The following is a 13090-nucleotide window of genomic DNA, read 5'->3' on the forward strand; positions in this document are numbered from 1 at the left end:
ATGTTTTATGAGGTTTTTTTTTTTTTTTTTGACATTGCCATTAATAATCAACCTGCTGGAAGAGTCGTCTTTGAATTTTTTTCTGATGTTCCCCCAAACATGGGATGAATTTCATTGTTTTTTTACAAGTGAAAAGGGGTCAGGGATATTCACTCAGGGCCATTATAAGAGTTTTCTTTTTCACAGCATTGTCAAAGATATTATGGTTCAGGTGGTGACTTCAGTGAAGAAAATGAAGGATATTTTGAAGATGAGGATTTCATTGTTAAACACAAGAATCTCTCTTATCAGTGAAAGAAGGAAGGATACAAACGGTTCATAGTTCTTCCTAACAAAAACAGCTCCTCATTTAGATGGGTATCATGTTGTTTTGGGGGCAAATGACTTCTCTGCAAGAAGTTGTGTAAGAGAGAAAACCAGAAAACAGATGCAGTGAGCAAACCATTTGCTGAGGTAGACACTCAGTTGTGGAGGGCTAATTCCCAAACTAAAGAAAGAAAAAAAACGCATAAATCCTCCTCCTCCTCCCTCCCCATCCGGTGACTCATATAGCTCAAGAGATTCTCAGTCCCATCCTGATTCTAAAAGTGCTTCTGAAAAGAAATTTTAAAATTTCTCTTAAATTTTCTTTAAAAAAAAAAGAAAAAAAGAAACATAGGAAAAATGCCCCCCCACACACACAACAGAAAGAAAAGAAAATCACATCTAGTGAAAGTGAGGCTGAAAATCTTAAAGCATAACACAAGTGTATTGTTTATCCAGAAAAGTTCCCTCCTATGCCTGAAAATCGATTCTTAATTAGAAAAAGTGCTCCCAGAGCTGATGGCAAAGAAAGAAGAGAGGAGAGAGAGAGAGAGAAAGAGAGAGAGAGAGAGAGATTGATCTACTTAACTTCCAGCCTACTTCACAGCAGAGGAGACTTTCAGTTACTAGGTCTGGCAATAAAATTAAAGGAATAGAACTACAACATTATCAAACTCCTTCCAGATCCAGTTCAAGGGATCGTTTCAGATGTAGTGAGACTACTTCACAGTGGAGGCACGAGATTCAGAAAGCTCAAAAAATGAGGGTATCCAATGGTGAAAGATGAATCAAAGGAGCTTAAGAATGAGTTAGCTAAAACTGAAACAAAAGAAAATCAAAAAAGCCCAGTTGGAGTAAAAGAGAAAAATATACCTGACCATAGGCATGTGTCCAAGAGTCCAAACAGAAAGTAAACAGGAAAAGAAAGTTTAAGACCATAAATCTAACAGCAAAGAGAGAGACATCAGAAGAAATTCAGAAAAAAAGATAATATAATAAAAACAAGGCGAAAAAGGGGCCAAATCTAAAAGAGGCAATAAGAGCAAACAGAAATCAGAGTTAAGAAAAGCGTAATACAAAAAAAGAAAAAAAAACCATAATACAAAGTATAATGGACATGAAGAAAAGAATATGGGGTCAAGGAGTAAAGGAAGGGATCATGAGAATGTTAAAGAAAAGTCAAAGTCTAAAGGAAAAGATCAGGAAAGGGGTAAAATTAAAGAGAAGTTTAAATAGAAATCAAAGAGCAAGTGAGCATGATCACAATAAAAGTGAGACAAATAACAGATGCACATAGTCTAGAAGGGAACGTGATACAACCAAAGGCGAACAGTTACATGGTCATCACTCATCAACAGTTACTCCTCTGTCCTCACTCGTCCTGGGGCCTCAGCCCTCCTCCTAGTACCTCACTCTCATCAGGAAGGAATTGGGCTCCAACAAACACATAGGAGACAGGGTGCCCAGCAGGATTCTAAAAAAGAAAAGAAAGAGCTTTTCTTCTTTTTCCATAGTTGAGGTGTGGCTGAAATACAATAAAATGGTCCCATTTTTTCAACAAAAATTAATTCTACCAGCTACAAAAAGACTGTAAACCAGATGCCGCTTCTTAATAGTTTAAGAAACATGTGACCTGGAGAATCAACTCAATTTTGTCACCCATAAAGTGAGGTTCTTTTATCTGACCCCAATATCAAAGGGATATTATGAGAAACATGTATACAGTATCTTTAAAGTGCTTGTGGTTGTCAGAGAAGAAAGTGGTGTACAGGGTAAAACTATAAAATAAAGCATCCCCAAAGGAAAACCAGTTACAATGGTAGAATGAAAGAAAGAAGCAGTAGGGCTGGAGTGGAAGGGTGCAATCTAGAAGCCCTGATAGAACTACAAGCAGAAGCAAGGAGTCCCACAGATACAGAGAACAGGGTACAAGAGGGGAAGGTCATAAAGCAGAGAAAAGTAACATCAAGAAAAAAAGATAGGAGAAGGAGGAGAGGTTTATGGAGCTCAGAGAGAGAAGAAAATCAAAGCAGAAACAACAAAAAATACAGAAACGAAGAAAGTTCACACTGGAAAGAAAATGCTGAAGGTCAGAAAAGAATGTAGCTTTTTTTTTAAAATATTTATTTATTTTTGAGAGAGAGGGAAAGTGAGAGAGCGAGAATCCGAAGCAAGCTTCAGGCTCCTAGCTGTCAGCACAAAGCCCAACACAGGGCTCAGACCCACGAACAGAACCGTGAGATCATGGCCTGAGCCGAAGTCTCACTCTTAACCTACTGAGCCACCCAGGTGCCCTGAAAAGAATCTACTCTTAAAAACATCCTAACAGCCCAAATAATAACAGGGGGGAAAGGCTGATAGAGATCAAAGTCATTCTTAAAATGAGAACAAAGTAGGACAAAGAATTAAAGTTCTTCACATTGAAAAATAAGGAGCATGCAAAGTCCATATCCTCAGTGGAAAAGGAAAACCAAAAATCAAAGGGTTAACAAAATGACCACGTACATGATAAAAATTAAAACTTTGACCATAAAGAAGTTGACTATGAGTCCAGCTCTAGAACACTTGAAGACAATAGTGGATGAGTGAGTTGTGGAAAGTTCATTTCCATTTTGTCTCAAATTTTAAGTTGTAGAGTCTTGCTGATAAATCTTTTTGTTGTCTTCCTCTTTTCATTGTTTTTGGTTTGTTTTATGTTTGTCCTTTTTTTTTTTTTAATGTGGACTTCATCTGAGCTGATCTTTTGATAAATTGCAACCTGAATAATTTTTACTGCTAATATTTTAATAAACTTGAAATGAGAAAAAAATATTGTAGTAAAATTCATTTAAATTTCAAAATTTTTAAAAATTTCTAAATGGTAAAAGGTTTATATTTCCAAACTGATCAATACAGAAACAAACCCCAGAATAATGACTTTATTGTGTGTGTACTTTCTAAAGGATTGAAGCCACCTACTGTCATAAGGATGTGCTTCAATGGGCAAAATGCTAATATCAGCTGAATTTTCATTCCTTTTTGATAAAAAAAATTATAGTTATAACATATATGAGTGCAGGTTTATGCACATTTTTCTAAATCTTTCAGAATAGTATGGGGTTTGGGTTTTTTTTTTTTGTTTGTTTCATTCTGTTTTGCTGAAATATGTAAGAAGTTTTAAGGCATATGTTAGTTTAGGGAAAGGTTTCTGAACTGAAATGTGAAAATAAGCAAGACAAAGATTGCTCTTTTGAATTATCGGCTTTTATTATGTTAATTAAAACAAAACTCTATAGAGCATCTAAGTGCCTCTCAAGCTACATAAAAAAAAAATACCCAGTTGATGCATGGGAATTATAAAGATAATTTACACAGTTGGTGAAGAAAACAACCTATACTGAAAGGCAATTAAACAAGAGTGATATCACCATATTACATTTAAAATAGGAAATATATGTGCAGAAAACCAACTAATCATCATTACTCTTCTACTTGTCTTCTGGAATGGATTCTCTTAAAATTCTGATATTGCCTCCTTTCCTTTCCTTTCCACCTTAAATAAGTGCTTCTCACAATGTAACGTGCATGTAACCAACCCAGGATCTTGTTAAAATGCAGATTCTGGTTCAGTAGTTCTGGAATGAGGCCCGAGAACTTCTAACTCCAGCTCCAAGGAGTTTCTCCTATTACTGGTCTTTGGATCAGACATCGAGTGGCAAGGCCTTTAACTACTGGCAGCCAGGAAGTGACAAGCTAAAGGATAAGAAGTGCCAGTATTTTCCTTTCTTTTTGTTTTGTTTGTTCCACTAACCAAAACCCACGTTGAAATTCTTAGATTATTTACATAATAAACTTAGTAAACTTAGTTTAGTTTACTTCTCTTTGCCCTAACTTTCTCCTCACTGGTATCTTCTCTAGTCCCACAAAAGTAGAAGTTCTTAAATTAAAAAAAAAATTTTTTAATGTTTATTTTTCAGAGAGAGAGAGAGAGAGAGAGAGAGAGAGAGAGAGAGAGAGAGAGAGGCAGAGTGTGAGCAGGGGAGATACAGACAGAGCCAGAGACACAGCATCTGAAGCAGGCTCCGGGCTCTGAGCTGTTAGCACAGAGCCCCACGCGGGGCTCGAACTCACTCTGAGCCGAAGTCAGACACTCAACCGACTGAGCCACCCAGGCACCCCAAGAGGTTCTTTATATCGACACCTGTTCTGATGTAAGATGCCACAGGTGTTATCCATATAACCCCTAGGCTACAGATCCTCAAGGAGTAGCTCCCTAACTATCCTTGATGAGGGTGTTTTCTAGAAATGGGGTCAAAGTAAAGAGACACTTTGTGTGACCCTACTAAGGAGTAAACTGTGAATAATTCAGCAATCATTTCTATCTGGTTTTGGAATGCATAATAATAGAATTTGAAGATTTATTTTTTAATGTGTATTTATTTAGAGATTGCATGTGTGCACATGATTTGGGGGGACCAGAGAGAGAGGAGAGCAAGAATTCCAAGCAGGTTCCATGCTGTCAGTATGGAACATGATGTGGGACTCAATCTCACAAATCATGAGATCATGACCTGAACCGAAATCAGATGCTTAACCAACTGAGTCACCCAGGTGCCCCAGAAGATTTATTTTCTAATTACATTGTACTTAAGGTAATACTAAAATAGATACATATGCTCTGACCATAAAACAACTAAGAATGCTGGTGAGGAGGGGACAGAGATAGAGCAATCTACCTCAAAGCATGAGGAAGTGTACATAGGAGGGAGGTCCAAGAGAAAATTTCTATGGATGATTCATCTATGGAAAGTCAAAGAGTTCATTTGTCAAGTCCTATGCAACTTACTGCAATTCAAATATGACAAATGAATGCAGATTTTCCTTGACTTACACTTACGATGAGGTTATATCCTGATGAACCCATTATAAGTAGAAAATACCATTAAGTCAAAAATGCATTTGGGGTGCCTGGGTGGCTCAGTCAGTTAAGTGTTGACTCTTTGATTTTGGCTCAGGTCATGATCTCACGGTTCATGGGTTCGAGCCCTGCACTGGAGCTCCACTGATAGTGTGGAGCCTGCTTGGGATTCTGTCTCTCCTTCTCTCTCTGTCCTTCCCCCGCTCGCGCTCTGTCTCTCTCTTTCTCTATCTCTCAAAAAAATAAATAAAACATTTTTATTTTATTTTTTTTTTTGAGAAAGAGAGAGAGAGAGAGAGAGAGAGAGCGAGCGAACATGAGTGGGGGAGGGGCAAAAGAGAGGGAGACATAGAATCTGAAGCAGGCTCCAGGCTCTGAGCTGTCAGTACAGCTGTCAGTGGGGCTCGAACTGACGAACCATGAAATCCTGACTTGAGCTGAAGTTGGATGCTTAACTGACTGAGGCACCCAGGCGCCCCAATAAAACATCTTTTAAAAAACATTTAATACACCAAACATACTGAGCATCATTGCTTAGCCTAGCCTGTCTTAAACATGCTCAGAACAATTATATTAGCCTACAGTTGCACAAAATCATCTCACACAAAGCCTATCTCATAATAGAGTGTTGAATATTTCACGTACTTTATTGAATACTGTACTGAAAGTAAAACAGTTTGGTTGCATGGGTACAAAATGGTTTGTCAGTGTATGGTTGTCTATCCTCATGGTCCTGTGGCTGACTGGGAGCTGCAGCTCCTTGCTCCTGCCCAACGTTGCCACAGAGTATCCTATGCATATCACCAGCCTGGGAAAAGATCAAAATTCACAGACCAAGTATGGTTTCTATTGAATGCATATCATTTTCACACCATCATAAAGTTAAAAAACTATGAGTCCAAACAGAAGGTGGGGACAGTCTGTTTGTATTATTTCACCCCTTCCCCATGGGCTATTTAAAGTACTGCTCGGTAGGGGCGCCTGGGTGGCTCAGTCAGTTAAGTGTCTGACTTTGGCTCAGGTCATGGTCTCACGACTTGTGGGCTGCTTCAGGCTCTGTGCTGACAGCTCAGAGCCTGGAGCCTGCTTTGGATTCTGTGTTTCCCTCTCTTTCTGCCCTTGGCCCACTTGCACTCTCTCTCCTTCAAAAATAAGTAAACTTTGAAAAATAATAATGATAAAATAAAGTACTGCTAAGGATATTTTTTAAGTATGAACAACTATCACTTACTAAGAACATATTATGCATCAGTCCCTAAACTAAGAGCATCCTACACAGTGGCTTATTAAATTCTTGTTTCATACCTATGAGGTAGGAGCCATTATGCCAACACTGTGAGAAAAATACAGCCTGTTAAGGACTTTTTTAACTGAAAAAAAAACAAAAGATGAAAAAATTGAATCCAACAAAGATTTTTGTGTAAAGCTCTGTTGTGTGGTTCATCGAAATATATTTAAACCTTACGTTACAAAATGGAAACCGTAGGGTTATTCACTCATGGAAAGAATACCCAGTGACTAGACTCCTTTAAGAGATCAGTCTACTTCTTAAGAACTACTACACTTAACTTTCCAGGTAAACACTTGCACAAAATAAGGCATGTCTATGATAAAGCTGTTAATTTGCCATTTGTTTTACTTATGAAGTGAACCTACCCATGTGTTTCCAAAATTGGCTTGATAATAAAGAACAACCTGAAGTCTTGTTAAAACTATAGAATTCCCAGTCCCTTTCACCTGGCGATTCTGAAACAGGTAAGGTCCAGGAATTTTTATATTTAATATATTATCCATATGTTTCTTATGATCAGGCAAGTTTGGGAAACATTTGTCTGCTGAATAAAGCTCAGGTTTCTTAGCATTTAAAGTCCTCCACAGTCTGGCCTTAAGATACATTTCAAACACCTCCTACAACACTAACCTATGTTTAATATTATCTATTCATTATTCCCCAAATAGATATTTTCCTCCCTAGGAGCTTTGCTCAAGCTGTTTCCTCTGCCAGAATGTTTTTCTCTCATGTGTTTGTTCATCAAGATCATTTTCATCTTTTAAAGCTCAGCTCAAATTTTAACTCCTGTATAGGGGCGCCTGAGTGGCTCAGTCGGTTGAGCGTCCGACTTCGGCTCAGGTTATGATCTCACGGTCTGTGAGTTCGAGCCCCATGTCAGGCTCTGTGCTGACAGCTCAGAGCCTGGAGCCTGCTTCAGATTCTGTGTCTCCCTCTCTCTCTGCCCCTCCCCTGCTCATGCTTTGTCTCTCTCTCTGTCAATAATAAATAAACATTAAAAAAATAAAAAAAAAATTTAACTCCTGTATAAAGGCTTCCCCGACTCTATGGTCAGGATTATGTTCTCTCTCCTAGAGAGAGCTCTTTAAATCTCTATTGCAGTGTTTCTCAAGGTGCAATCCTTGGACCAGCAACATCGGCATTTATTTGGGCATTTGTTAGAAATGCACATTCTCAGGTCCCAGCCCAGACTTACTGAGTCAGAAATTCTGCGTATGGTTCCCTGCATTCTGTTTCCAAACAAGCCCTCTAGATGACTGCAATGTACCCTGAAGCTTGAGAACCACTTCTCTAATGTATTCTGTATTTTATTATTGCATTACTATATGTCTTAGTTTCTCTCCCAGAATGTAAAGTAGGCTCCATGAGAGCAAAAACAGTATTTTCATCATTTGCTTCCTTTGCAGTATCAAGCAGAGTGCTTTTGCTTAGCAGATCATAATAAGTCTCGTTGAATTAAATTGCTATTTCTTTAGTGTCATAGTCTATGTATGCAAGATGAGCAGATTGCAGTGCACCAATTTTTCATTTTAATGGTGTTTAATAACCTTTAAAGGTTGTAGCATGATTGATTCAGATGAAGAAACATGCCAATTGTAAAGATGACTAAAATAAAGGAACTGGTTGCTCTTATTTTTCAACATGGTAATAAAGCTTCTTAGTTTTGTTTTAAGCTTTTTCTCTATGCTTAATATATGATGCCTCATAAATGTTTACCAATGATAATAACAACAATCTCATCTGGAAGTTTCTCTTCTCTACTTTTCTCATCTCTAAGGCTTTTATGCTTAAAGAAAAATTTCTAAAATTTCTTTTATTTATTTATTTATTTATTTATTTATTTATTTATTTATTTTGAGAGTGAGAGTGAGCGAGCTTGAGAGGGGGAGGGGCAGAGAGAGAGAGAGAGAGAGAGAGAGAGAGAGAGAGAGAATCCTAAGCAGGTTCTGCACTGTCAGTGCAGAGCACAATGTAGAGCTTGAACTCATTAACTGTGAGGTCATGATTTGAGCTGAAATCAAGAGTCGGACACTTAACCAACTAAACCACTCAGATGCCCCTAAATTCCTAAAATTTCTTAAGTGGGCTTCAACTTCACCTGTATCTATAAATAAATAGAACAATAAACACTTCTTAGACTGCCTATACACTACTTATCGATAAATATCAATAAATTTGAGAGAAAATTCATGGGAAAATTACATGAAATAGTGTTTGCTAAAGGTCAACGTAACAAAGTTTTAGGATTCACCATACTGGAAAACAAGCTAAAGGAAAACAATCTATGTTGATTAATGTTTCATTTATTATTATTTGAAATTATATAACAACAGGTTCAGACAGCCACAGATTCTTAAAAATCTTTAGTAAAACAAAACAGTATTGGTGAATAATCCATACAATAAACAGATTCAGTAACCTAGCATCATTTCTTTTCATAGAATACCTTTCTTCTTGTTGAGAAAATTAAGAATAATTTTTTTTTGTTTTTTGTTTTTGAAGAACAATTTTTTAATTAGTTCCTGTCAAAATCCAATCAAGATGTATTTAATAACCAAATAATTGCTAAGAGCAACTTAATTTTCAGCTTACTGAAACAAACCCACTGTGAGAGTGCTTTTCATGAAGTTACAACAGGAAAATGAATCTGTCCAAATATTTTGTTGCAAATCAGTCAACAGAACTGATCAAATCCAAGAGAAAAAAAAATTGAACAATTATGAACTACCTTTAAAAAATAAAATGCTTGCTTTATAACTGGATGTCTTTATACTTTGTCTTATTAATATAAGATAAAATTTTTTGGTTTTAGAAAATACCATCAAATATTCCCAGAAAAGACTTTATTTCCTCAGCTTCATCATCGGGATGATACCTACTGGGGGGAAAAGCAAATATAGAAATATATATAGATTGCTGAGAGGTAATATATCAAATGAACTTCAATATGCATAACTTTAAGAAGTCTGTTGGGGGTAAATCAGATTTCATAAACTGTGAGAAGTAGGGATCAAACATCTTAGGTATTTCTTTAAGCATTTAAAAAAGTAATATTTAATCAATATGTGAACAAGTCTGTAAACCTTGACTATTAAAGAGAGATAGAGAAATTGCTATAGTTAGCCATAGAAGTGACCAGTCATGGGGGCACTAATTTGACTTAATATGACTTTTCATCGAACCTGTACAATTGTGAAAAAGCTCCATGGCTAAAATACAACTTGAACTTTTGAAAAACTAGCAAATCTCATTTGGATTTTAGTAATTTTACACTTTATATTATCAAAATGTTGTGTTCAAATCCTTAAAAAAAAAGTTTAGCAACAAAATATATTTTAATTAAAAGTATCAAACATATATTCTCAAAAACTGACATACTTAAAATTATGAATTGTCTTAAGGGTTTAGGTCACCAGGGGTATAACTTTTCAATGTCTTTAAGTAAATAAAATGTTTAGGTTATTTTTAAAATAAATCAAGGAAAAAGGAATGCTGAATTTCTTCACAGAAAGTTTTTATTGGTATAGTCTTGAAAGACTTTAAAGAATTCTTACCTGAAATCAATTTCCTTTTTACATTCATTGTTGCTAATAAAGAAATCCACTTTCTCAATAAAATGTGAAGAATTTGGTATTTTTTTAGAGTGAGTAAAGCACAGCTTTTCAATCTCTGGTGACAGACTCTGCTGTTTTCTTTCTTGTAAACAGACCTATATTTTGAGGAAAACAGAAAAAAAAGGCAATCACTGAAAGTTTAACTCTTCAGGCAGAATTTAAAAGAAAAACAGTGAAGTGCTTCTTACAATATCTGCATTTCCAGCTTGTGGAGGCAATTTTGTCATGGAGGATGCATCAAACTTGAACACAGGAGAATCTGATAAATAAATATCTGGCTTCTCATGTGATGAAACAACACTAAAAATCAAAATTAATTATTTGTAAAATATGGGAATAAGAGAAACAAACCATCTTAATTAGATCAATAGTGATTCTCTGGGGAAGATGATTATAGTCTGTCAAATTTATTACAAAAAAAAAAGATGCTGTTTCTTAGACTCATGGAAAATCTGGTGTTATCTCCTTTCCTTTAGACAAAATACCACTTTATACATATTTTTTTAATTTTTTTTTGTTTTTTTTTGAGAAAGAGGAAGAGTGTGAGCACAAGCAGGGGAGGTGCAGAGGGAGAGGGAGAGAGAGAATCTTAAGCAGGTTCCATGCTCAGGGCAGGGCTGGATGGAAGGCTTGATCTCACGACTGTGAAATCATGACCTGAGCAGAAATCAAGAGTTGGACGCTTAACTGACTGAGCCATCTAGGTGTCCCCCAATCTATATATATTTCAAATTAGATAAAAATACTATTTTTAAAAGGCTACAGAAGTAATCATTCAGTAATTTTCCTTAAAATTGGGTCTCATGCTTAATTTTTTATTACCTAGCAGTCTGTAAATCTTTTCTAAATCTCACTTGGCTCAACTTTTTGTCTCCTTTCCCTGCTCTGGTCTCACTGTAGATAGACACCTTTATTTATCTTCCAATCTAAAACTACACTAGGATTCACCTTCAATCTTCTGTATTAAATTTATTCATTAAAAAACATTTATTATTCACTACCTTATGCTAGATATTGTACTAGGAGCTAGGTATGAAGAGGTAAACAAATCCTGAGGGAGTTATCATCTAGTAGAGGAGCAGACAATGAGTAAACAATAAATACACATAATTATAGATCCTGAAGTTATATGAAGGAAATTAATTAATATTACAAGAAAAAGTGTGAAGACATAAACCCACTTTAAAAAGGTAGTCATGAATGCATGTCTGAGGAGGTGACAATTTAAGATGACACTCAAAGGCTAAAATATGATAGTCATGTAAACAGTAATAAACACCAGTTTGCATTCCCACCAAAAAAGAGAGAGAGAGAGAGAGAGAGAGAGCGCCAAAACATAAGAGACTCTTAAAAACTGAGAACAAACTGAGGGTTGATGGGGGGTGGGAGGGAGGGGAGGGTGGGTAATGGGTATTGAGAAGGGCACCTGTTGGGATGAGCACCAGGTGTTGTATGGAAACCAATTTGACAATAAATTTCATATAAAGAAAAAAAAAAGAGTAATAAGCAGTAGATACAGGTAGTAGAGAAGTACATGTATTGATAGGATTGAATCTTTTTGTTTTTGATAAAAAGCAAGGAATTAAAATAGTCAAAAAGGGTACAAAAGGAAAAGCATGATTCCTTCCCACCCCAAATCTTCAGGTCCCACAGGCCTTCTTTCTAGTTCCAACTTATGGCACAATTTTTTCTTTAGAGGCTACTTGATAAGGATTCCCTTTTAAATCCACTTATTTTCTGTTCATCACTTTTAAACTCTCCCCAAATTATTTATAGCTTCTAAAAGTATGGCTCACCAAACTGTCTATGTGCTTTGTTATCTTCCTACTTTCTACCTATTTTTTGCTTCTCTACACCCACAGCTTTGTTCTACTTTGATGCTTCTAATCCATTTATTTTGTATGACTCAGAGTTACAACCAATGAATGGAAATAGTAAGAAGACAAATTTTAGACAAATATTCTTGAAAGCTATTGAATGGTCTGAGAGATCCAAACATGGATCAGGCATGTTGAAGTGAACGAGCTCCTGGTCACTAGAGCTGTTTTAGTAGAGATGTCATGAATACCTATGGCAATGACGTTGGATGGTGATTCAAGTATCTTGCAGTGGAGAAACTAAATGATGCTTAAATTAAGCACACTTCAGCTCTGGAATTCTCTGAAATCTATGATTCTATGATGTTGATAAGTAAAATGACTAAATAAGAGCAAAAATACCAAGAGACACCACAAATTTCATATTTTTTTAAACTAGGAGAAATAAATAATCCTTAAGTAAATTAGACCCTGAATAAAAAGTTGTCAGTATTTCTTTTGGAGAAAGTTTTGGCTGTGGCTATAATTACTCTCCATGACTTCTAGCCAAGTCCACTATCCAGATGCACTTCGCATTTCTGCAAAAATACTTCAAGTTGAAGTTTTTTTTTTTCTTTTTACAATTTTTTAAAGTAGGCTCCACACCCAATGTGGGACTTGAACTCACAACTCTAAGATCACAAGTCTCATGCTCTACTGACTGACTGAGTCAGCCAGGTTCCCCAAAATTGAACATTTTTAAAATTACTATTTACTTTTACAAATGTCTGTGTGTCTTATATTCTCAGATTAACATCTTTGTGTACTCACTTGCCATGTATTTTTTTCCCTCTTCCTCAACTACTGTAGTATGTGCTATCTATGAAATGTTTCAAAAATCTAACTACCTCTCAGTTCCCATCACCTCTGCTCTAGTTTAGGCCTTACCATAACCTGTCTTTTGTGCTGGCCACCATGCTTCTCATGGTCCCACCTTCTACAATTCAATCTCTCTCTATATATATATTATATCATATACCTATATCTCATCTGCAAATAATTTTGTCTCATCAAATTGTTTATCCTGTGCGTAAGTATCTTGGAAGGCTTCCTACTGCTTACTATGGAGACTAAAAACTAGACTATACCTGGAGTGGGGGTTGCTATAGATTATATCACATTTTTAAAA

The 13090-nt window shown here is 36.1% G+C and overlaps 1 protein-coding gene and 1 pseudogene across 8 annotated transcripts in view; one reads left to right on the top strand and one right to left on the bottom strand.

Annotated features, from left to right (window-relative positions):
* LOC113599258 (peptidyl-prolyl cis-trans isomerase G-like) lies at positions 1 to 1706 on the top strand (annotated as a pseudogene).
* Positions 1322 to 13090, bottom strand: part of HFM1 (helicase for meiosis 1) — a 96245-nt gene continuing 84476 nt past the window's right edge. For 5 of the 8 annotated variants that reach the window (XM_053214417.1, XM_053214418.1, XM_027058627.2 and 2 more), the window contains exons 37-39: positions 10294 to 10405; positions 10046 to 10200; positions 5543 to 6008 (exon numbers count right to left, since the gene is read on the bottom strand). In XM_053214417.1, the coding sequence (XP_053070392.1) occupies positions 5816 to 6008; positions 10046 to 10200; positions 10294 to 10405 (460 nt within the window). In that variant the 3' untranslated portion in view covers positions 5543 to 5815. Of the gene's footprint in view, positions 1778 to 5542; positions 6009 to 8778; positions 9370 to 10045; positions 10201 to 10293; positions 10406 to 13090 lie in introns of those variants that run through there. The other 3 variants (XM_053214420.1, XM_053214415.1, XM_053214414.1) reach the window with 3 other exon arrangements.

This window comes from Acinonyx jubatus, chromosome C1, assembly GCF_027475565.1.
Source record: "Acinonyx jubatus isolate Ajub_Pintada_27869175 chromosome C1, VMU_Ajub_asm_v1.0, whole genome shotgun sequence".
NCBI classification, from domain to species: domain Eukaryota; kingdom Metazoa; phylum Chordata; class Mammalia; order Carnivora; family Felidae; genus Acinonyx; species Acinonyx jubatus.